Genomic DNA, 25,779 nt, shown 5'->3' with positions numbered 1-25,779 from the left:
CCTGCCTGGGCCATCTGTTGCCAGGAACCTCCTTCTCTCCTTTCCCTACCGCCCCCCACCCCCGCCCCTCCCGCACGTGCTGACCACCTGCTCCGAAGGCTGAGGCAGCTGAGAAGGCCTTCCTTCCCCACCCCCCAGAACACATACACACACACACACCACCTCCCAGCCTCCTGGCTCCCTCCGCTCGGCTCCCAGCAACCTCGCTTTTTTGCTAATGGGCCTTAATGCCCCTGCCAGCTGCTTTGCCAAACCCACAGGACTGGGCGGGAGCAGAGGCGCTTGGGCGGCCAGAAGCCGCTCCCCCGTCCCAGCCTGGCGCCCCCGCCCCCAAAGCTGAACCGACCGCGCACCACGACGTCGGGGTCTGTTCACTCCCCCTCCCCTTCCCAGCAAAAAGTGCCTCGTCACCGCTTCTGCCCGCCCCCGCTGGGCCGGGAGATCCGTGGGGTTAGCTGAAAGATTTGGGGATGTGGGGCGGCGAGGCGCCTCCCGAGGCAAATCTTTCGGACGCAGAACTTAAGGGGATCTGAGGTCAGGGGTCACGGAGGGGAAGGGAGCCCACGCCTGGATGGACCGAGAGGAACCAGTGTCCGCGACATTCACGTGCGTGCTCAGCCCAGGACGGGCCAATGGGCGTGGCGGGGCGGTGGCCACACAGAAGGGGGCGGGGCCATATTTGCGTATAGGCGGGGCCTGCTGCTCAAGGGGCGGGGTCTCTCTGCATATCCAGCAGGCGGCGGGCCAATGGGCGGGGCTAGGGCGGGGAGCCGAAGCGGGAGGGGCGCTCCTCCGCCCCTGGAACGGAATCCTCCAGGGAGCGGAGCAGGCTAGCGAGCGTGCATCCCGCACCAACCCCCGGCCCCCATCCCCGGCCCGCGTCAGACAGAGCTGCCGCCGCCGCCGCTAGAGCAGCAGCAGCACTCGGGGATCCGGGCCCAGCCGGGGCCGCGGGAGGCGGGGGCGCCCAAGCCCTGGATGTCCCGCAGCGCGGCGGCCAGAGTGAGAAGGGCGGGAGAGGGGGGCTCGGGTGGGGGGCGGCGCCGCTGCTGATGTGGCGGAGGGTGGGAGGTGGCCGCGGCACCCGGATGGAGAGGGTGCCAAGGCTGGAGAGGGTGGTCCTGGTTGGGGGGTGGTCCAGGAATACGCTCCGCTCCAAGCCCAATCTTGGGAGACAGGGGTCTCGGGCACAGGCCCTCTCTTGCCCAGGTTCTGAAGATAGGGATCCCAGAAAGAGATCTCCCTCTCCAAAAAATCAAGGACAGGGGGACAGCTTCTAGGTACAACTTCCTAGGCAAGATTTTGGGGATGGGGTCTGAGACACAACCTCCGTAGGAAGCCAAGGCCTCTAGGAGGGGATTCCACACCAGACACAATCCTTACCCCTCCCTGCCTGAAGGGGTCTCTGAACACAACAACCCTCTAGGCAAGGTCTTGAGAATGGGGTCCCTGAGCACAGCTCCCCCACCAAGGCAAGGCCTGGGGGGATTCCAAGCACAGTCTGTCCCCAGGCCTCAGAGGCATCCCGGGCAGAGCATCGCCCCCACACTTGGGCGCTGTCCCAGGAACATCCCTTTCTCAAAACAAGGTCTCTGTGCCTGGGACCCCATCCCCCTCAAGCCTGAATAAAATAATGGGAATTTCAGGCAAACCCCCCCCACACACAAAAAGGCTTGGTCAAGGGTCCCAGGGCACAGGTCTCCTGGGCCACCCTCTTTGTCCTGGGGGCTGCCCAGCTGTCTGGGAGGGGCCCGAATCGCAGACAATCCACCGCCTCCCTCTTCAGTTCTGGCCCCCCAGGCTCCAGGATTCAGGCTGGGCCAGGGGGCGGCTCCCCAGGGACCTGGTACAGCCCTGTCTGTCTGCAGTGTCTGCCGTGCTGGTGACGGCGGCTTTGTGTGTGGTACCTGGGGGGAAGGGGGGGGAAGCCAGCGATGGGGAGGTGGCTAAGAGTGTGACCCTGTGTTTTTGTGACTGTGGCTGCCTGTGTGTGTCTGTGTGAGCTGCTGCTGGGGACTGTGAGGAATCGTGTGTGTGTGTGTGTGTGTGTTTCCTGCTTGTGGTTGTGTCTGATAGTGCCTGTGATTGTATTTGTGTGTGACCCCAGCATTTGTGTGACTGTGTTTGTATGTATGATAGCTGCTTGCTCCATGTGCAGAACCCTGTACTTTTCATTTTGTCTCTGTTTGTGTGCGTAGTTGTGACTCTGGTTGTATCTTTGATTACATCTTTTGTGACCCTCACATATGCACCTTGCTAACTCTAACTGGATATGTGACAGTATATCCATTGAGTCTGGGGTTGGGCATGTGTATGGCTGACTGAAGATGTGGGTGGAGTTGTGACTGGAAGTGGAGTTGTGTCTATGACTCTGTGTCCATGTGCGACTGTTCTAATGACTTCTAGTCTTTGTGGTTGTGTCTCTAGCTGATTTTATATGTGTGTCACCCATGTGTTTGTCACAAACACATGGGTGACACAACTCTGCCTGCAGTTTTGGGTGTATGACCGCCTTTGTATATGAAGTCACATTGTGCTTATGTGACAGGTTGTGTTCTGGCACTGTGACTTGTATATTTCTGTTCATAACCACATCCATGTATGTGATCGGGGTTGTATAAATGACTACATTTAGGTCTGTGTGTTGATACTGACTCTGCATTGGTAGTTGTGTATGTGTGATTTGGGTTATGTATTTGACTTAAGAGTCTGGAACCCTGACTATTAATAGTGAGTTACTTAATTGCATGTGACTCAACCTATAGGTGGGTCTGTATGTGCTGGCACCAGGTGATTGCGTGTGTTTGTGGGGGTGTGTATGAGACTGTGACTTCTATATTTGTGTGTGACCTGCATGTCTGTGACCCTGTGTGACTCTGCCTACTTGTGTCTGTGTCATGGTCTGTAAGATTGTGAGTCTGTAGCAGTGCGGCTGTTTGGGGTGGGTGGGTGTGTGTCCCTGCAGGCATGCTAGGCTGCTTTGTTGAATTTGTGTGATTTGGTGACAGAGTGAATGTCTCCTGACAGCACACATGTCTCCATCCAGAACCATGTCTTCTGTGTAAATGTAGCTATAAGTGCTCCATCTGGGTGTGTGAGATGGAAATTGTGTGCTGGTGTTTCTGTGTGTGAGATATGGTGTGTCTGTCCACATGGGGCTGTGATTGTACATGGTCCTGTACTTGTCTGTGTGACCTACGTGTTTGCAGAAACAGAGACTGTTTGTTTTTCTGGGATGATGTGACATAGTACAGCTGGGAGTTGGATGGTGGATAACTGCAATAGATGTACCATGACTGTGATACATGGCTGGGTAATGGGGACACTCCTGGGGTGGGACTTTGGATACATGACCATTTCTGAAATGCGTATGACTGACTCTGAGCCACCAACTGTCTGGCTGTGTCTGAGTGGGGCTCGGGGAGACCTTTCTCTGGATGGTTGTATGCTTGTCTTGAGTTTGTGTGTCTGTTTCTCTCTAATGCATGGGCCATGGCCATCAGGGTCCCTGTTTGTGGTTGCGTGTGGAGGACCATCCATAGAAGTGTGGCTGATACTGTGACCAAAGGTATGTCTCTGACTGGGATGTATGACTGTGTAACAGCGTGTGACTAAAAAGGTGTGTTGGTGTGACCGATACAGTTGGGGTTAGGTGTCCTTGTACAGCCGTGTGCTGGTCAATGACTAGACACATGTGGCTGCAGCTGGGTGTGACCAAACGTGTGTCAGTATGTCTACATGCATCCCTGACCGGATGTCAACAGGCAGCAGGGGAGCTGTGTGTGAACACTGTGTGTGCCTCGGTGCTAATAGGTGACCTCCAGCAGGGTGTGATTCTTCATGGGTGGGTCTGTGACATGAATATCTTGGATGGGTGCCTGAGGAAACAGCTCTCGTTGGGTGTGGTTGTTCACGGGCTGCCCTGGTGGGTGTGCCTGGACCCGGCTCTTTGTATGTGTGCGGAGAAAAGAGAAGTGACCGAGTATCAGTTGCTGGTATGACCAGACATTTGTGGCGCTGCCGAGGCAGCCTGGCACTCTGTATGTGTGTGTGTGCCTCGTTGCTCAGTCATGTCCGACTCTTTGTGACCCCATGGACTGTAGTCGCCCTCCCAGTCTCCTCTGTCCATGGGATTTTCCTGGCAAGAATACTGGAGTGGGTTGCCATTTCCTTCTCCAAGAATACTGGAGTGGGTTGCCATTTCCTTTTCCAGGGGATCTTCCTGACCCAGGGATTGAACCCGCGTCTCCTGCATTGCAGGCGGATTCTTTACCTGCGGACAAATGGTCTGTAGCAGAGACTATGTGTCTGTGAACATGGATATGTGGCCAGATATTTACAGTGGCTGTGACTGTCGATGTCTATCTGTGTGATCCCGTGTGTGTAGCTGTGGTTGTGTCTGTATGTAACTAATTGTGCAGAGCTATAACCAGGTGCTGGAGACAACTGGAGACCAGAGTTGCATGTACACCTGTGACTGTATGTGTGTGTGCAGCCCTGGACATGTGTCTAGAGGGCAGGGCCGCTCCCACTCCGCACCAGCCCCTTGGGTACGGACGGCCTTCTGAGGCCAGGACACCCCCTGTGTTTGGATGCCCCCAAACACACCTACTCATTCCTAGGTCCTTGCAACCAGGTGGCTGATCGCCTTAGTAACAGTTGCTATAGCAACCAGGACTCTCATCAGGGATCCTGAGATGAAGGGGGGTTGGCTGATATCCAATGAAGGGGTGAGGTAGGGGACTGAGCCCCACCCCGAGCCAGCTTCTCAACTTTCCCTCCCTTCCTCGGGCAGGGCGGACCCAGGAGGCCTGAGCAGCATCTGCCCCCTGCCCCCTGTGGGGCCCTGGGGCCCCCTGAAATCTCCAGGACGGATCCAGGTGAGTGGCCAACTGGGGACTGGGTGAAGGGTGACTGAGGGGGTGGGTCTGCCTAGTACAGCCAGAGGAAATACCCCTGCAGTCACACAGGCTTAATCACACTTATGAGTGGACATCATCGAATGACTTTTGTCACATTCAAGTGACCTCCTTCACAGACTCACCTACCTAGACTGTGTCTCACACACACACACACACACACATTCAGACACACACCAACATCTCTGCACGCACAGGTGTAGGGTCACACAAACATGCAGACACAATCCTCAACAACATCCAGACTCCCTCCCAGGCGAGTGCTACAGACTTGGGGACTCTCAAGAAATGTCCTCTTATCCAATTTCTCCAACAGCATGCACAGACCCACACTTTACAGACCACAGCCACACTTTCACAAGCAGATCCAGCCTCAGAGACAGCACCCATGTGCTCGTGCCTTTATAAGAGCTACACTTTTGCACACACAGTCTCACAAATAATAGCACTGTCATAGATAGTAGCCACATTCTCACACCATCACACCTTCATAAATAACACTCACAATGTCAAAGACAACAGCCTCATGTCCTCACATACCCTCACAGACACATGGCTGCATACAGACACACTCCCAGAACAACACTCACAGACCCACACTCTCTGTAACAACAACATGTGATCTGACCCAGACACACTGTCACAAACAGCCATGGAAACACAGCCTCACCACCAACAGCTTCACTCTTAGACAGACATGGTGTTTTGAGTATCTCTCACAGACACACATGTCATGGGCAACAGTCATCAAAGACAACAGCCACTTCCTCACACAGACACACAGCATCAAAGATGACAGTCATAGACATAGCCTTTCAAAGAAAACAGCTTCATGCTCAAACACAGACCCATGCTCACAGGCAACATTCCCTGACACACACTTACCGCCACTCTCTTTAGCCATGAGCTTCAGGGACACTCAGACAACAACCACAATCTTGGCCACAGACATCCCCTCAGACAGCATTCACACACACACTCTCAGGCTCATAGACACAACCATTCTCAGAGCTGCGTCCTTCCACACAAGCTTCAGCTGAACACACACTCACAGACGGTAGTCGTCTGAGCGGTTGTATCTGCATCAGAGACCAGCCCGTCCCCAACACTCTCTGGCCTGGGCTCTGAATCTCAACCCCTGGACCTTCTGTGTCCCCCATCCCCCCATTTGGACCCATGCAACTCTCAACTCCTGTGCCCTCTGACCACCTCTGACCTTTTACCTTTAAACCCCCTGACCTCACGGCCCCTGACTGCTATGCCCTCTACCTCCCAGGTCCCCCACTACCTTAACTTCCCATTACTTTGGATCATCATGCCTCTTGACTGTCACATCTCCAAGCTCCAGACCCCTAAAAGCTGTGATTCAGGACACCCCATCCCAGAACTCCACGCCCCTTAGCCCTATGCCTTTTTTTTGGCCTCACCACAGGGCATCTGGGATCTTAGTTGCCCGACCAGGGGGAACCTGTGCCCCCTGTACCCTCTACGTTGGAAGCACCAGTCTTAATCACTCACCGCTGGACAGTCAGGGAAGTCCCTAGCCCCATGTCTTTTGAATCCCTGCTGCCAATTCTCTCACTCCCCTGCCTTCCAGGTGCCCCCTTGCCAGGATCCCCTAACCGCTGCTGATCCATGTCCCCCAAATGTCAGATCCTCTGACCCAGTGACCCCCCCTAACCCTGTAACCCTACTGCCATGTTACCTGACCCTGTGCTCCCTGCGCGTTGTTTTCCCCTCCTTGAGCCCCATGCCTCTGACCCTCGCCCTTGACCTGCACCCCTGTTTTGTGTCAGCAGACGGGGTGGGCACCATGAACAAGCTAAGGCAGAGCCTGCGGCGGAGGAAGCCAGCCTACGTGCCTGAAGCGTCGCGCCCACACCAGTGGCAGGCGGACGAGGACGCGGTGCGCAAGGGCACGTGCAGCTTCCCTGTCAGGGTGAGTGGGCGGGGCTCGGCTGGGCGTGGCCGCAGCTGTATGCCAGGGGTTTGATGTGCGCATGCGTTCCAGTGCCCAGGGAGGTGACTGAGACAGCCTGTGTGAAAGAGATTTGACATCCGCAAAGAACTGTGGATCCTGCAACATTAGCGTCCCCCTCCCCCACCTGGGTCCTTCACAGTTGGGATTAAAACCCAAGACACATTCTCTTGTGCCAGGAAAATATTACCTGCAGTGTGTGTTGGAAGGCGCGTCCCGCCTGGAATCACGCTGTTCTGTGGGAGCTCACAGTTTCCAGGGAGGGCACTAGAAGGTCGCAAAGATTCTGTAGCATTTGCAAAGCCCTCTACTGTTAAGTGGGCTTCCCCGATACCTCAGTTGGTAAAGAATCCGCCTTCAATGCAGGAGCCCCCGGTTCGATTCCTGAGTTGGGAAGATCTGCTGGAGAAGGGATAGGCTACCCACTCCAGTATTCCTGGGCATCCCTTGTGGCTCAGCTGGTAAAGAATCCGCCTGCAATGCGGGAGACCTGGGTTCTATCCCTGGGTTGGGAAGATCCCCTGGAGAAGGGAAAAGCTACCCACTCCAGTATTGTGGCCTGAGAATTCCATGGACGGTATAGTCCATGGGAGTCACAAAGAGTCCGATACTACTGAGCGACTTTCACTTTCACTACTGTTAGGTACTTTCTGGTTTAGACCACCACGACCCTTTACAACAAACACTAAAATTTATATGGGAGATGGCAAGATTCAGGTTCAAATCTCCACTCAGTCTTTTCCTGGTTAGGAGACAACAGATGATGGTCACAGAACGGGGGGTCCCCTACCCCACACACACATACTCGCCTCTCCTCCCCACCCTGCCTTATTTTCCCTTCCCCTAGAAGTGGATCTTGTGTGAGGGGCTATTGAGAGGTGCAGGAAATGCTGGAGAGAATGAAGACTGGAAGGCGGCCAATAAAGGGTGTTTTACTAAACTACAGTTGTGAGCAACTGAGTTTGATGCCACTGGGGAACTCTGAGAAATGGAACCATCCCACCCGCGGGGTGAGGGAGCTGGAGCATGTGTACCCCAGCTCCCATCAGTCATTGCATGAGGCCAGCCCTCAGGCGCAGAGGCAGACAGTGTCACTCAGAAGGACACCGAGATGTGTTAAGAAAGTCCAGGTATACAAGAGAGGTGCACACGTAGAGAACGGACTTGTGGACATAGCGGGGGAAGGAGAACGGATGAATTTGGGAGAGTAATATTGACATACGTATACTACCATGAATAAAATAGATAGCTATTGGGAAGCTACCGTATAACCCAGGGAGACCAGCTTGGTGCTCTGTGATGACCGAGAGGGGCGGAATGGGGGGTAGGGGGTGGGTGGGAGACTCAAGAGGGAGGGGATATATGTACAGCTGATTTACATTTTTGTACAGCAGAAACTAACACAACATTATAAAGCAATTATATCACACACACACACACACACACACACAAAAGCCCAGGGATAGAGGCAGAGTGCGAATCACTAGTGCGAGCTGTGCTTCAGTTTTCTCACTTGTATATCTGGGAGGAGAATGGAGTTCCCCACCTTGTAGGTCTGAGATGCAGAGTAATGAGTTAATACACACGATGTGCTTAGGACATTGCCTGATAGGACTTGCAGCCCGGTGAACACTAGGAAGCATTGACGACTGTGCTTGTTTTGTGTCCTCCCTTCCCTTTTCCACCAAGTACCTGGGCCACGTGGAGGTGGAGGAGTCGCGCGGGATGCACGTGTGTGAAGATGCTGTGAAGAAGTTGAAGGCGGTGAGTGAGGGGCTGGAGCAGGGAGGGAGCAAGGTCAGAGCAGGAGAGGCGGCCCTGACCATGCCCTCTGTCTGCCTGCGTTTCAGATGGGTCGGAAGTCCGTGAAGTCTGTCCTGTGGGTGTCAGCCGATGGGCTACGGGTGGTGGATGACAAGACCAAGGTAGGAGACCTGTGGGCCTGGGAGTGGGCACCAGTGGGCCCCCCTCTCCTCAGCCTGCTCGAATGGGGCCTTCTCACCCACCTCTGGGGTGTCCCTCCCTTGGAGACCTTTGAGATTCAGCTATGTGCTCCTGTAATATATTGGCACACCTCACAGTCATAATTCAGGATTGAGTCCTGTGGCTATTTGTGAACTGGCCTGGAGTGTGGGTGAGAGCACAGACTCTAGAGCAGTTGCCTCAGCTGGTCTTCCAGCCCACCCACTTTCCAGCTGGGTGACCCCGGGCATGAAGGGGGCGCAGGGTGAGATATAATCTTTGTTATGCCTCACTTGCCTCATCTGCAAAAATGGGGATAAAAGTGGAGCCTACCATTCAACGAGAATGTATGTGCAAATAGTTTAAAACCACGCCCGGTATAGCAGAAGTGTTCCGATCAATAAATGTTAGCTGTTATGTGCTTATTGTCCATCTGCCTGGCCAGATGGAAGCACTGCGGACCAGGACCTGAGTCTCTGCTTACCATTGAATTCCCTGCCCCTAGCCCAGAGACTGCCCGGGAAGCCAGCCAGCACGTGATGACAATTAGGTTAATGACTGAAAAGGATTCACCCCCTCCAGGAAGCTTTGCCGGACTCCCGTCCAGCTTGGGTCAGGCACCTCATCTTGCTCCCAAAAGCCCCTGCACCTCCCGGATCCAGCCCTGAGCCCTCTGCCCATCAAGAGCAGCGTGGCTGGGACTCTGGCCTGTCTCCCTTGGGTGATGACTACGACTCCCGCCCTAAACTTGGGAGCCCCATGTAAACAGGGCCCACAGCTGTTTCAACAAATGCAGGGTCCCCAAGCCATTTGGGACGGACACAGTGCAGACACGAAGGGAATACTGAATGAATACACAGGAGACAGTTCCTATTCCTTTCCTGGCCTCCCTCCCAGGACCTGCTGGTGGACCAGACCATCGAAAAAGTCTCCTTCTGTGCTCCTGACCGCAACCTGGACAAGGCTTTCTCCTACATCTGCCGTGATGGGACCACCCGTCGCTGGATCTGCCACTGTTTCCTGGCGCTCAAGGATTCAGTGAGTACCACCAAAGCCCAAAGCCACCTGACTCTTTGACTCCCATGCCCTGGTATTCCCAACTTCAGCCCTCTGTGTGCTATCAGGCAAGTCACTCATTTTACCTCTCCTCTCTGTCCTCATCTGGAAAAGGGGGTGTGTTCACAGTCCCTGAGTGCGTGCGTGCTATGTCGCTTCAGTCGTGTCTGATTCTGTGCGACCCTATGGACTGTAAGCCCGCCAGGCTTCTCTGTCCATGGGATTCTCCAGGCCAAATACTGGAGTGGGTTGCCATGCCCTCCTTCAGAGGATCTTCCTGACCCGGGGATCAAACCCACAGCTCTTATGCCTCCTTCATTGGCAGGCAGGTTCTTTACCACTAGTGCCACCTGGGAAACCCATTCACAGACCCTAACAGAGGATTATTGTGAGACTTGACGGGTTTGATACAGAACAAATTTGGAACAGGAATTTGGAACAATACCTGGCATATAGGAAGCACTCAGAAAAACATTATTTATCATCATCCTCCTCGTTGTCAATAATTCTTCATGTTTCTCTAGCTTTTCTCATTTGAGGAGCATATACATACAGTAACATGTACAGATGACCCAGGCACAGCTCCATGAATTTTTCCTTATTTTGAAATTTTACTTATTTATGTATTTTTGTCTGCACCACGGGGCATATGGGACCCTAGTTCCCCAACCAGGGATGGAACCCGTGCCCTCTGCAATGGGAGCATGGAGACTTAACCACTGGACCACCAGGGAAGTTCCAAAGTAATTAAAGTGTACGATTTAGTGACATGTATATTCACAATGCTGTTTACACAATTCCATCACCTCTATCTAGTTCCAGACATTTTATTATTTCTAGAAGACACCTCATACCCATTAAGAAGTCACTACCTGCTTACTATCTCTATGGAGTTGTCTATTGCAGACAGTGTGTACAAACTGAGTCATATAGTATATGATCTTTTATGACTGGCTTCTTTCACTTAGCATAATGTTTTTAAGATTCATCCTTGTTGTAACATGACTCAGTATTTCATTCCTTTTATTTTTATATTTTATTTTTTATTTTATTTTATTATTATTTTATTTTTTTATTTCATTCCTGTTAATGAACAAATAATATTCCATTGTATGGACATACCACATTTTACTTTATTTATCCATTGATGAACATTTGGTTTGTTTCTACCTTTTGGCTATCTATTATGACTCGTGCTTCTATGGACATTGGTATACAAGTATTTGTTTGAATACCTGTTTTTAATTCTTCTGGGTATGTACTTAGGAGTGGAATTGCTTGGGCATATAGTAAATTTCATTGTTTTAAACTGGGGTGTGGTTGCTTTACAACGTTGTATTAGTTTCTGTTGTTCAGTGAAGTGAATCAGCTATATGTATACATATATCCCCTCTCTCTGGGACCTGCCTCTAACCTCTCATCCATCTAGGTCACTGGGGAGCGCTGCGCTGGGCTCCCTGTGCTATACGGCAGGTTCCCACTAGCCATCTGTTTTACACATAGCAGTGTGCATTTTTTGAGTAATTGCCACATTGTTTTCCTTGGTGGCAGCACCATTTTACATTCCCACTCACACTGTATGAGGGTTCCAAGTTCTCCATATCCTTGTCAACACTTTTTTTTATTATAGCCATCCTATAGATGTGAGGGGTATCTCATTGTTGTATTTCCCTGATGACTAATGATGTTGGGCATCTTTTCATGTGCTTATTGGCCAGCTGTACATCTTTTTCAGAGAAATATCTATTCAAATCCTTTACCCATTTTTAATTGGGTTGTTTGACTTTTTACTGTTGAGAGCTCTTTATATATTCTGGATAACCAGAAACTTAGCAGTTGTGTGATTTGCAAAACTTTCCCCTCCTTCTGTGGGGTGTCTTTTCACTTTCTTGATAGTGTCCCTTGATGTACAAATGTACACATTTTGATGAAGTTCAATCTCTCAATTTTTTTCTTTTGTTATTTCTGTTTTGGGTGTCATCTATCATATCTAAGAATTCATTGCCAAATCCAAGGTCATAGAGATTTACCAAATGTCTTATTCTAAGAGTTTTATAGTCTTCTTGTTCAGTCACTCAGTCACATCCGACTCTTTGCGACCCCATGGACTGCAGCACGCCAGACTTCCCTGTCCTTCATCTCCTGGAGCTGGCTCAAACTCATGTCCATTGAGTTGGTGATGCCATCCAACCATCCAACCATTTATAGCCTTAGCTCTGATGTTTAGGTCTTTGATCCATTTTGAGTTAATTTTTATAAATGATGTGAGGTAGGAGTCAGCCTTCATTTATTTTTCATGTGAATATCTAGTTGTTCCAGGATCTGAGCTCTCAGTTTTCTGGTCTATATGTCTGTCCTTATGCTAGTATCACACTGTTTTGCAGTGACTACTTTAGCTTTGGGTAAGTTTTTAAACTGGAAAGTGTGAGTTCTTCTACTTTATTCTTTTTCCAAATTGTTTTGGCTGTCATGAGTCCCTTGCAATTCCATAAGAATTTCAGGATCAGCTTTTCCATCTGTGGAAGAGCACATTGAGATTTTAAAAGGGATTGCATTCAATCTGCGGAATGCTTTGGAAAATATTGCCCTTTTAACAATATTAGTCTTCCAATCCACAAACACAAGGATGTATTTCCATTTATTTAAATCTTCTTAAATTTCTTTCAACAATGTTGTGTAGTTTTCAATGTTTACATCTTTTATTTCCTTGGTTAAATTTATTCTTAACTATTTTATTATTCTAATGGTACTGTAAATGGAAGTCTTAATTTCATTTTTTAATTGTTTACTGCCTATGTATACAGATATAACTAATTTTTTCATGTGTTGATTTTGTATCCTACAACTGTGCTGAATTTATTTGCACTAATTGTGGCTCCTTTATGATATTCTAAGTATATGATCATGCTTTCTGCAGACAGAAGTAATTTTACTTCTCTCTTTCCAACTTGGGATGCCTTTTATTTCTTTTCCTTGTCTAGTTACTCTAGATAGAACTTCCAATACAGTATTGAATAGAAATGATGAAAATGGCATCCTCATCTTGTTTCTGATCTAGGGGAAAGCTTTGTCTTTTACCACTGAGGATAATGTTAAGTGTGAGTTTTTCATAAATGTCCTTTATAAGGTTGAAGAAATTCCCTTCTATTCCAACTTTTGTCATATGCTTTTCCTGTGAGAATCAAGAATCATGTGGGTTTTTTTTTTTCTTTCATTCTATTAATGTGGTTGATTGATTTTCATATGTTAAACCAACCTTGCATTCTGGAATAAATCTCACTTGATCATGGTGCATAACCCTTTTAATGTGCTGTTGGATTCAGATTGCTGGCATTGTGTTGAGGATGTTTGTCCTCAAATTTAACTTTAAGAGGCAACTGAGCATCTTGTTTCTGGGAGAAGGAAATGGCAATCCACTCCAGTATTCTTGCCTGGAGAATCCTGTGGACAGAGGAGCCTGGTGGGCTGCTGTCCATAGGGTCGCACAGAGTCGGACACGTCTGAAGCGACTTAGCAGCAGCTGCAGCAGAGCATCTTGTTTAGGGAACAGAAGTCAGACATACCTCATCAGAATCCAAACTCTGCCATTCACTTGTTATAATGGGCAGGTTGACCGAACCTTAGTTTCTTCATCTGTATAATAGGTTCACAAGGTTTTCCACCTCCTGGCACTCTTGTGAGGATTCTGTAAAAGGATGCAAACCAGGGCTCAACCCAGGGCTACACAAGATTTTTGCTGACATATATGTGGGTTTCCCTCTGCCTGGCTTTGTGCCACATGCCCTGCATAGATTTATTCACCTTTCTTGCAACAACCCGATGAAGCGGGTGCTATTACAGCCCTCATTTTACAGATGCGGAGGCTTGGATACTGGAAGTGATTTTCCTGAGGTCACACAGCTGAGAAATGGGAAGCCAGCATCAATCTCAGGCTCTCTGGCCTTTGTTGTTGTTGTTCAGTTGCTTAGTCATGTCCAATTCTTTTTTTTTTTTTTTTTCATGTCCAATTCTTTGCAACCCCATCAACTGCAGCACACCAGGCTTCCCTGTCCTTCACTATCTCCTGGAGTTTGCTCAAACTCATGTCCATTTGAGTCAGTGACGCTGTCTCTGGCTTTGGAGCCTCTCAAGTAGGCAAACTTGAAAGACTTGTACAGTCACCAGTCACTTGTACACCCCTCTACCCAGATCCGGCAATTAACATTTGTCTGGACTTGTATCACTTACCTGGAGATCAGTCCTGGGTGTTCATTGGAAGGACTGATGTTGAAGCTGAAACTCCAATACTTTGGCCACCTGATGTCAAGAGCTGACTCACTGGAAAAGACCCTGATGCTGGGAAAGATTGAGGACAGGAGAAGGGGACGACAGAGGATGAGATGGTTGGATGGCATCATCCACTCAATGGACATGGGTTTGGGTGGACTCTGGGAGTTGGTGATGGACAGGGAGGCCTGGCGTGCTGTGGTTCATGGGATTGCAAAGAGTCCGACACGACTGAGCGACTGAACTGAACTGATATCACTTACCTACACATCTTATTTTTTGATGCATTTCAAAGTTGCATACATCAGAATACTTCCCCCAAACACTTCAGCTTGCATACCAGTAAGCAGAAGTCGTATTTGTTTCCAGCTTTCTTTTTTGACTTCAAGTTGAGGCACGTGGGATCTTAGTTCCCTGGCCAGGGTTTGAACTTATGTCCGCTGCAGTGGAAGCACGGAGTCCTAACCACTGGACCACCAGGGAAGTCCCTCCAGCTCGTCTTCTTTTGAAGTGAAATTCATGCTGCCAACAAACCTTAAGTATACTTTTGTAGGGTTTTGACAACTGTGTACACTGTATAACGAAACTGTGTAACATCAAGATCTAGAACATCGCCACCAACCCAGACTGGCCCCCTGGTGCTCCATCAGTACCCATCCGCACTCTGTAAGAAACAACCACTGTTCTGACGGTTTTTCATCACAGGCTAGTTTTGCCCATTCTGTAAGTTCACAGAGAGTAATACAGCTCAACAGAGCCATACAGTCATTACGCTCTTGTCTGCGGCTTTTGTCCCTCCTCGTGCAGTTGTGCCCGGGGCCCAAGAGAGGTGAAGGGACTCGGGGTCACCCAGCTGCTGGAACCCGGGGATCCGGGCGTCCAGTCTGCACCACACAGAGTCGCTAAGCCCAACTCCACCTCTTCCCTCAGGGCGAGAGGCTGAGCCACGCGGTGGGCTGTGCTTTTGCGGCCTGCCTGGAGCGGAAACAGCGGCGGGAGAAGGAATGCGGGGTCACGGCTGCCTTCGACGCCAGCCGCACCAGCTTCTCCCGCGAGGGCTCCTTCCGCTTGTCTGGGGGAGGGCGGCCTGCGGAGCGAGAGGCCCAGGACAAAAAGAAAGGTGGGTGCTGCCCGGCGGGCGTGGCGTGGCGTGGCGTGGCGTGGCGGGGCGGGGCGGGGCGTGGCCTGGCGGGGCGTGGCCTGGCGGGGCGTGGCCTGGCGGGGCCTGGCGGGGCGGGGCGTCGGATGGGCCGGGGGTGTGGCTAAGGGATGGCCGGGGGTGTGGCTAAGGGATCCGGTTTGGGTGAGGAGAGCAGGGGTGCAGGGGCGCTACAGTTTACAAAGCAGAGGAGAAAACACACACAAAACAAACCCCAAAACAAGCCACCCCCAAAAAGAAAAAATAAAAACAAAGCAAGGCACCGACCACGAAGTCTGGTTACAGTTTCTGCAGCGTTCTTGGGTTTAAGGAGTCCTTTGGGCAATATTCTACCGGCCACAAACCCTGGCAAAGCTCACCGAGCGCTTTATTATCTGCTAACCCAAGGAGGTTCTCAGGCTTTTCAAACTGTGTATCCACCCTGTTAATGGGTTGTCGAAGTCAAATTGCTGGGTTGTGGTTGGCATTTTAAGAAATAAAATGGAAAACGACAGAAAAATATCAGCGTAGGGGAATGTAGTGAGGGTAAGTGTAGTTATGTACTTTTATGTCAGTGGGTCTATGTGCGTGGTGGGGGAGAGGGGCGGGTTGCCAGGTAAAAAGTATTTTTCTTACTGTGGATTGCTGTCATGAAAGCTGGAAAAGTACCTGGCAGGCTCTGACATTCTAGGTCAAAGGCAAACAGTTTGTAAGTTCTCAAACTGTGTTTTTTAAATATTTGAGTGTATTATGTGTTGGGTCAAAACATAATTTTTTATTTTTTTTTACTGTGGATTTTAGTTTTTAAATTTTTAGAAAGCACTGCTTAGAATTACAAAGAATTTACCATTGGGATTCAGGATAAAGGAGACTGAAGAGATTTGACAGATATTATTAATAAAAAATGCAATGTTTGATCGTGTATTGGATCCTGGATATTATATAAATATATGTATTCAATGTTCAATTCAATATATATATTTTGAATATATATATATGTTGAAATATATATTAATATCCATAAAGAATATGAGTAGAAAGAATTTGGAATATGGACTCTAGGTTACCTAATGGTATCATATCCATGTTTAATTCCCTAACTGAGAAATTATACTGTGATAAAATTCTTTACAAATTATCTATTTTACATATAGTAGTGTGTATCTATTAGTCTCAAACTCCTAATTTATCCCTCCTCCCACTTCCCCTTTGGTAACTATAGACTTGTTTTCTATGTCTGTGAGTCTATTTCGATGTCTGTTTGTTTGGTTTTTTCCTAATTTTACTTATTTATTTATATTTGGCTGTGCTGTCTTTGTTACCTGGGCTTTTCTCTAGTTGCAGCAAGCGGGGGCTTCTCATTGTGGTGGCTTCTCTTGTTGCAGAGTGCAGGCTCTAAAGCTTAAGGGCTTCTGTATTTGAAGCAAGAGGGCTCAGTAGTTTCTGCTCCTGGGCTCTAGAGCATAGGCTCAACAGTTGTGGCACATGGACTTAGCTGCTCTGTGGCATATGGGATCTTCCCAGATCAGGGATGGAAACTCTGTCTCCCGCGTTGGCAGGCAGATTCACTGAGCCACAGGGGAAGTCCTATTTCTGTTTTATAAATAAGTTCATTTGTATCATTTTTTTAGATCCCACATATAAGTGACATCTTTGATATTTGTCTTTCTCTGTCTGACTTGCCTCACTTAATATGATCATCTCTAAGGCCATTCATGTTGCTGTAAATGGCATTATTTCATTCTTTTTTATGGCCGAGTAATATTCCATTACACACACACACACACACACACACACACATATTCTTTATCCATTCATCCGTCAATGGACAGATGGTTGTTTCCATGTCTTGGCTGTTGTGTGCAACTTAAATGTCACAGAAAGACAATTATGGAAGGAGAGACAGATCAAATACCGTAACAAGTTAATGCTGGGGAACATTGGTTAAGAGAACCTGTGTTCTCTGTGTTCCATTTTTACATCTTTTCTGTAAGCTTAAAACATTTCTAGCTAAAAAGGTTAGAAAAAGTTAGGAAAACAAGTTTTTATCACTTGCTATAATATTCAGGTTTACAACGTCTGTTCTTCTTGGTAAATTATGGGACCGTTTACAAACCTCTTGACAAATTTAAAGATTTCTTCATAGCTTACAAAATATTTTCTGTTTACATCATCTATCAGAATTTGTAAAGAACTTTATCAGTGACAAAGCAGATTACAAAGTATAGTTAACAGAGGGCCTGAATATAGATATTTTACTGTTTGCAAAAGAACACACTGGGTGGGTAAGTTTACTACTTATATAGGATATTAGAATTTACCAAGAATGTTATGGGCTTTAGAGTTTGCAATGGATTTTGCTGTTTCCATCCAAAGGATACTGTAATTTCCAGGTAGAAAGCATTTTAGAGTTTGCACCGCAAAAATGAGAGTTTACGAAGTGTGGTAATATGACTTGCTGAACACATCACCATGTTTTGCCCAATGATGCACTGATTCACAGTCTGGAGGCACCGCACGTCTACAAAAGAGCTCTCTTCAGTTTAGGAGATAGGGAACAGTGCCCTTTCCACAAAGTTGTTTACCAAGCTTTTGTGGGATTCCAGAGCAATTGAACATTCACTGTCTCAACTGAGGCTCTCAGGAGGCCTGGGGAGGCAGCAGGGAGATGTTTATTCCAGGTTCAGTTGGGGAACCTGCAGCCCAGAGATAGGAGGAGACTTTCTGAGGCCCCAGGTGGTGGGGGCAGAAGTGGTTTAGTGATTCTTAACGCATCCCAGCCTGGTTCCACTGCCCCAAGTCTGACCTGGGGGAGGGCCTCATCGCCCCCTCGTGGACGATGGGAGAAGCGCTGGGCGGCCTCCCTGCCTGCCTTGTGCTTAGTCGTTTCAGTTGTGTTAACTCTTTGCGACCCCATGGACGGTAGCCCTAAAGCTGGGGCTCTAGCGCTGGCGAACAACGAGCTGATCTGCGCGCACAGGGCACTGATGCTGTCGCTGTCGCTGGCAGCAGGTGGCTCCATCTCAGACCCTGGGAAGTCAGGGAACAGGCCCAGGCTCTGCCCTTGACCCCCGTTCTGCAGGTGGCCCTCACAAGGTGTGTGGGTCACTCTGCAGTAACGAAATGGCCATGGCTGCAAAAATAACTGTGTGTGTGTGTGTGTCACACCCGAGTGGTACAAGAGCCAAGCAGTGTGTGACTTGGGCCTCCGTGCACAACTGCACGATGAGGGATAAAACCCACAGACAAGAGCATACTACTCTATGGCTCTGTTGAACTGTATACTCTATGGGAACTTACAGAATGGGCAGAAGTAGCCTGTGATGAAAAAAATACCAGAACGGTGGTTGTTTCTTAGGGAGTGGGGACTGACTGAGCATGAGGGGATGGTCTGGGTTGGTGGCAATGTTCTAGATCTTGATGTTACACAGTTTCGTTACACAGTGTATACAGTTGTCAAAACTCGACAAATGTAAACTTAAGGTTTGTAGCCAGCATGGGGCTCCTCTGTCTGTGGGATTCTCCAGGTAAGAATACTGGAGTGGGTTGTCATGCCCTCTCCCAGGGGATCTTCCAACCTAGGGATCAAACCCACGACTCATCTCTCCTGCATTGGCAGGCAGGTTTTTTACCACTAGCCCCTGAGTTTAACCTCACTAGCACTCATCTTCCCTGGTGCTCAGAGAGTAAAGAATCTGCCTACAATGCGGGAGACCTAGGTTCAATTCCTGGGTCGGGAAGATCCCCTGGAGGAGGGCATGGCAACCCACTCCAGTGTTCTTACCTGGAGAATCTCCATAGACAGAGGAGCCTGGCAAGCTACAGTCCATGGGGTCACAAAGAGTCAGACATAACAGTGTCTAAGCACACACACACAGCACTCAGGCTGTGGCTCAGGTGAGGCCACGTGGGAGGATGGTTGTGTGTTTGTGTATAGGCAGCCATTTTGTGCTGAGTGGGGAGACCGGGTACCCACAGAGGACAAAGAGCAGCCCCAGAGGGGAGCGATCCCAAGCTGAGGGATTGAAACAGTCTGGAAAACTCCTCAGAGGAAGTGTGCCAAGCTGGGTCTAGAACAATGGGTAGCAACTGAAGGAATGGAGGAAGTACTTGAGGCGGGAAGAATGGTGGGAGGCAGACAAAGAACAGAGCAGATGGAATGACGGAGGATGACAGCATCACATGGAGAGAGCAGGCCAGAGGAAGAAGCAGGTTAGCTCAGTCGTTTGGAGCTCAGATTGTGGAATCAGCCTGCCCCTTCCTTCTCAGTGTGGCTCAGGCAAGTCTCTTGCCATTGCTGGGCCTCAGTTACCACGTATGTAAATGGGGTAAAATAGTTTCAACCTCATTGGGTGGTGGTGAGGATTGAATGAGTTCATCCTTTCAAGGCACTTGGAACAGTGCCTGATACATTGGTCATGCACCAAAGAAGTGTTTGTTAAGTTGATTAGAAAGGGAGACAGGAGATCTCAGAGGGAGAAATAGCAGAAGCAGCAGAGGAAGATGGATGGAGGACAGAAAGCTTGAGACACACAGAGGGTCAGGGTGGATGATGACTCCCCATGGGCCTCCTGGGGAAAGTGGTCTTGGCTTGATTGGGGATGAGGGACATTTCAGGGCTCTGACAAGCTTGTCTTAAGGCCAGAGCACATGTGGTGAGGAAGGCAGCATTGGATAACAATCAAGGGGACTGAGGAGAGGCCCCCATGCCAAGGGGAAGTATCTAACCATCTCTCTCTCCCCCATGTCTCTAGCAGAAGCAGCAGCTGCCCCAACTGCTGCTCCTGGCCCTGCCCAGCCTGGGCACGTGTCCCCAACACCGGCCACCACATCCCCTGGTGAGAAGGGTGAAGCAGGCACCCCAGTGGCTGCAGGCACCACTGCAGCTGCCATCCCCCGGCGCCATGCCCCCCTGGAGCAGCTGGTTCGCCAGGGTTCCTTCCGTGGGTTCCCAGCACTCAGCCAGAAGAACTCGCCTTTCAAACGGCAGCTGAGCCTACGGCTGAATGAGCTGCCATCCACGCTGCAGCGCCGCACTGACTTCCAGGTGAAGGGCACAGGTGAGCCCAGGACTCTGCAAGAAGGAACATTGGGATCAATGCCCCTGACTGTTCTGAGCAAGAGATAGGGAAGAGGTGGTACACATCATGATTGATTAGCACAGTCTGCCACAGGCAAAGGAAAGGTGGAACGCATCATGATCAATTAGCAATGTCTGCCATCAGTCTGGGCGAGGAGAGAGGTAGTGTAAGCTGTGATCCATTAGCAATGTCTGCTCCGGGTAAGGGATCGCACAAAGGTGGCTCAAGTCATGATCAATTAGTACTGTCTGCTGTAGTTAGGGACAGGAGAGAGGTGGCGTACATCATGATTGACGAGCAAAACTTCCGTGGGCAGGGCAGAGGAGAGTAGCTGGGCCCGGATGCCATGCTGTTGCTCAGGAGACTGAAGCACCATAGGCTAATGCTCCCTTCCAAGCTTTTGACCAGTAGAGCCATGAGATAGAGGTGAAGGATACAGGTTCAGAGCAATGTCTGTTTAGGGCAGGGAGAACTGAGTGATGACGGACATTACGGTCTCCTTACAGTGTCTGGCATGAACAAGAAAAGAGAGTAAGGTGGCACACCACGTGATTAATTACCAAAATTTGCTGTGGGCAAGCAAGAAGGGAGAGCAGGAGTATTACATTTTGCTCAAGAGATGACTCCCAGAATTTGGCTTATGGAAGCAGGAGACGAAGGGCACAAGTAGTCTGGGGATCATGGAATCAGGGAGCACAGTGACGGATTCGTCACGTTGCTTGTGGATAAAGGACTGTGGGAGGCAGCACCCATGTATTGATTAGACATGCCTTCCTAGGAGAGTGACAAGGCAAAAGGAAGTATGTCATCATTGATTAGCAATGTCTGCCACGCTGGTGATAGGAAAGAGCCAGTAAAAATGCCCTTTTATGTTGGAGGAAAGATGGCATTACCAGTCCTTTCTTCCAGCATTTGGCCAGTAGAGCCACGAGGTCTGGCCGGGTGAGGGGTAAAGTGAGCAAAGAGTTTCACGGGAGAAAAGCATCGTGTTTGATTACTAATGTCTGCCGTGAACCAGGAAGGGGAGAGACATGGCATATGTCATGATTTAAAAACAACGTCTGCCGTGGGGAAGAGAGAAGAGAGGTGGCGTGGAACTATGTTTTGCCCGAGGGAGACAGGCAGGAGGGCTGCCTTTCCTCCCAGCTGTCAGTGAAGTCATGCGGTCTGGCTCGCTCTCCTGTTCCCAAATGCCAGATCTGTGACACCTCCCCCTTATGGCCCCGGGGATTGTTGTGGGAGGTGTTGATCTGTATCCAGGAGGCTGGGCTAGTCCAAAAGGTGACTGCAGAGCAGGTGCCAACGCTTGTTGGGAATGACGCATGCTCACTCCATATCCTGCAGCTCACTCCCGTGTCCTGCACACACCCTCGCATTTGCTGTCCTCATTAAGCAGCCTGCCAGTAAGCACACCCCCAGGGCTCTCACATCTGCTCTCTGAGGGGGCAGACACCCCAGACTTTATGTGGAGGCCTCGCAAGCCTGTAGACACTTGCTTGGATGTGACTTGCCACCCAGAAATTTCATAGACTCACACAGATGTCCCAGTCTGCTGTGGGTGTCACGGTCGGAAGTCACACAGTGAGAGAGAGGAGCAACCGAAAATCACATACACACACAGAAGTTGCAGAACCAGGTGTGACCATTGCACACACTTAGAAAACACATACCCAATACAAACTATTATATATAAAATAGGTAACCAAGGCCCTACTGCATAGCACAGGGAACTATTAATATATTCAATATCCGGTAATAAACCATAATGGAAAAGAATATGAAAGCGAATACACACACACACATATATATGTACAGATGTATGTATAACTGAATCACTTTGCTGTCACATACTCCTGGCTCTTGCACCACGCAGGTGTGACACACACATGCATGCAGTTATTTCTGTGGCCATGGCCACTTAGTTACGGCAGAGTGAATCCACCGACACCCACACCTTCTGAGGGCCACCCACAGGGCTGGGGTCAAGGGCAGAGCCTGGGCCTGTTCACTGACCTCCACCCTTTCCTGACTTCCCAGTGCCTGAGATGGAGCCGCCTGGTGCCGGTGACAGCGACAGCATCAGTGCCCTGTGCACGCAGATCAGCTCATCGTTCGCCAGTGCTGGAGCCCCAGCATCAGGGCCACCGCCAGCCTCGACAGGTAAACTCTGCCCTTCTCCTGAGGCAGATGCCCTGCAGTGCTGATCCTGCATCCCCCTGCTCCTTTCAGGCCCACGGCAGAGACTCTGGGAATCTTGGAATCCCACAAGCTTGGGTGGAACTCTGGGTCATCTAAGAGCTATGAGATTACCACAGAAACATGGATCATTCAATATCATCCTAAAATCATGGAATCAATCACTGTAGAACCATGGAATCATCTTAGAACCATGGATCATTTAAGAGCTATGAATCATCATAGAATCATGGAATCTACCACTTTAGAACCATGCACCATCTTAGAACCACAAGGTCATCTCAGGGACATGAATTCATCCTAGAATCATGAAATAACATAAGAATTATGGGATTAGAACTTTAGAAGCATGGGATCAATGTTTAAACCTTCCTGTCTTAGAACTGTAAAATCTAGACACCTACAGTCTTTGAATCACAAGATATTAGAGCCTAATAGATTTGGAGCCACAAAACCTTGGAATCTCACAGCCTTGAAAGCCAGCTCTCTGAGAAAATAATGCCACGCAATCCCCCTCGAGCCACATGCTTATTCCAGAACTGGGGAAGCACCTTGGAATTCCAAACAATGTAAATCTCTAGAATCTTCGAAAACACAAAGTTAAAACTACTGAAACTTACCCACCATGTTAGAATAGTACATTCTGAGAAAGAGCCATGCGATCTTAGAATCTTAGCCTTCTAAAACAATACTGTCAAAATATTAGAGCCAAGGGTAATATTGGAAAGTATTTAATAACAGATTTGTTACTGACCAACCAGAAGGGAAGCCAGTCTGTGTGATTGTCACCCTTGCCTATATTTTTCCATCTCAGGACCTTAGAATCTCAGAACTGAATTTTCTGAGCGCTGTATGACCTTATGTGGTTCAGGAGGGGTCAAGTCATTTGTCCAAAGTCCGTGAAGTTAATGAGGAGCCAGGCTAGAGGCAAGGCAGGCAGCCTGGTGCAGAGTCTGGTCGCCAACCTGGGGTTCTCTCTGCTGCAGCCCACGCCCCCTAACTGCCCCTCTTCTCTCTCCAGGGACTTCTGCCTGGGGTGAGCCCTCCGTGCCCCCTGCAGCTGCCTTCCAGCCTGGGCACAAGCGGACCCCTTCGGAGGCCGAGAGGTGGCTGGAGGAAGTGTCCCAAGTGGCAAAGGCGCAGCAGCAGCAGCAGCAGCAGGCGGCCCCTGTGCCCACTGTGCACCCCGGCCTGCAGCCCTTCCCTGCCCCCGTGGGGCCCTTCGACGCCACACCTGCCCAGGTGGCCGTGTTCCTGCCGGCCCCGCACATGCAGCCCCCTTTTGTGCCCGCCTACCCAGGCTTGGGCTACCCGCCCATGCCCCGCGTGCCCGTGGTGGGCATCACCCCCTCACAGATGGTGGCCAACGCCTTCTGCTCAGCTGCTCAGCTCCAGCCCCAGCCCGCCACCCTGCTCGGGAAAGCTGGGGCCTTCCCACCCCCTGCCACCCCCAGCGCCCCTGGGGGCCAGGCCCGTCCACGCCCCAATGGGGCGCCCTGGCCCCCGGAGCCGGCCCCAGCCCCGGCCCCTGAGTTGGACCCCTTTGAGGCCCAGTGGGCAGCGTTAGAAGGCAAACCTGCTGTGGAGAAGCCTTCCAACCCCTTCTCGGGCGACCTGCAGAAGACCTTCGAGATTGAACTGTAGCCCGAGCCGCCCTGCCCACCCCGTCATCTCCGGGTGTCCCACTCCTCGGAGTGGAGGCCCAACCTCTCCCCTAGTCCTGCTCCCTCCCATGGCCCCTCTAACGCCTTCTCTCGACCACCTCCCACAACCACTACGGAACTGACATTGTGACGCCCAGGTTGCAACGGGATGGAATTCAGGGACGGACCCAGCCTGGCTAAGGGACCCATTTCTCTGCCAGACTTAGGCTGATACAACCTCCTCTCCCCTCACTCCAGACACAGGGGGATGGCCACAGTCCCACTGAGCGCCTTGGTTCGAGCTACATTTCCCTGTTTCTGTTGTTGACCTTCTCTACCTTCCAGTGTTGGGTGGGATGGAGGTGGGATACCCACCTCGGGGCCCTCGTGGGCCCCACACGAGTGCCCACGCCCAGGTCTGATCATCCCACCCCCGTACACAGCACAAGCGAAGGGCTCCCTTCTGCCCACCTGCTGCGTTCACTGCCAATGCTGTGCTCACCCCTCCCACCCCTCCCCTCCCCTCAGGGGCCCACCTCTTCTTTGGACCAAGATCTCAAGGGGATAGGGGGCCAAGTCGGGGGGCCAGGAGGTGGAGTAGGGGGAAGGGGAAAGGGAAGAAGAAGAAGCTCAGTTACCTCACGTCGGTGCCCGCTGGGGAGGGGTTCCAGGAAGAAGGAAGGGGTGCCTGGCGGGTACTTTTCTATCTTTTATTTCCAGATTTTTTTGTATCTAAACTTGCAGATTTGTATTATACAAGGACAACCAATAAAGGAAGAATATAATGGTGCCCCTCGAGAAAGCAGGGTGTGTATCCAGGGGAGACGGTGTGGAGACCGAGCCTTTCCTCCCAGTTATCTAAAACCAAAGGGAGTAAAAAGGTTCTCCCTGTGTACTAACCTCCAAGTCATAGCATGGTAGCAGGTAACCTAGGACTCAGGAAGTGGATATTAGTGGGCACCCCAAATTAATCACCCCATTTCTAATTCTTACAGATTTTGAACCAAGGAATTATGTATATATATATATATATGTGTGTGTGTATGTATACAATCTGCTGCTAATAAGTTTAGTATTAATATTTTAAATAATTAGGTTTGGAATAGCACAGCTTTGAGCTGACTTCATGTTCCACCAATTACATTTTCCGTAACATAGGCCAAAGTGTCATTTGACATGGCAGCACGTTTTTAAGTTTCTCTGTTGTTTCCTGGGTTCCTTGATAACAATCTACAAAGTCATATATTTAAAAATACATACTATATAGATGACATGTTTAATCCTTTATAGCTCTTTAAAATGAGGAGGCTGGTCTCAAGAAACCCAAACCCATATCCTCATTTGATAAATCAGGAAATTGAGTCACTTACCCAAGGTCACACATCTGACTAGTGAGGGAGCTGGGATTCAAGTCCAGCTTCTGGTTGACCTCAAGGCCAGTCATTCAACCACCAGGCTGTGAGGGGAGAAGCCTAGGATCTGCCCTCAAGGGTTTACATTACAGCCCATCAACCAGCTGGATCCTGGACTAGGGGACCTG

The 25,779-nt window shown here is 49.9% G+C and overlaps 1 protein-coding gene across 6 annotated transcripts; it reads left to right on the top strand.

Annotated features, from left to right (window-relative positions):
* Positions 1-421: 421 nt before the first annotated feature.
* NUMBL (NUMB like endocytic adaptor protein) lies at positions 422-25,029 on the top strand. Of its 6 annotated transcripts, none has more exons than XM_043899209.1 (10): positions 422-606; positions 4,796-4,879; positions 6,721-6,858; positions 8,587-8,661; positions 8,748-8,822; positions 9,757-9,897; positions 15,112-15,301; positions 20,074-20,379; positions 22,438-22,560; positions 23,618-25,029. In XM_043899209.1, exons 3-10 carry the CDS (start codon positions 6,733-6,735, stop codon positions 24,238-24,240), a joined length of 1,659 nt encoding a protein of 552 aa, XP_043755144.1. In that variant the 5' UTR covers positions 422-606; positions 4,796-4,879; positions 6,721-6,732; the 3' UTR covers positions 24,241-25,029. The 6 variants fall into 6 exon arrangements, with proteins under 6 accessions (XP_043755144.1, XP_043755145.1, XP_043755142.1 ...); XM_043899210.1 differs by having other exon boundaries at positions 4,796-4,880; positions 6,716-6,858; XM_043899207.1 differs by lacking the exon at positions 422-606 and adding an exon at positions 761-1,002 and having other exon boundaries at positions 4,796-4,880; positions 6,716-6,858; positions 20,077-20,379.
* The last annotated feature ends 750 nt before the right edge of the window (positions 25,030-25,779 follow it).

The sequence above is a fragment of the Cervus elaphus genome, chromosome 4, assembly GCF_910594005.1.
Source record: "Cervus elaphus chromosome 4, mCerEla1.1, whole genome shotgun sequence".
NCBI classification, from domain to species: Eukaryota; Metazoa; Chordata; class Mammalia; order Artiodactyla; family Cervidae; genus Cervus; species Cervus elaphus.
This window is presented reverse-complemented; position numbering and strand designations above follow the sequence as displayed.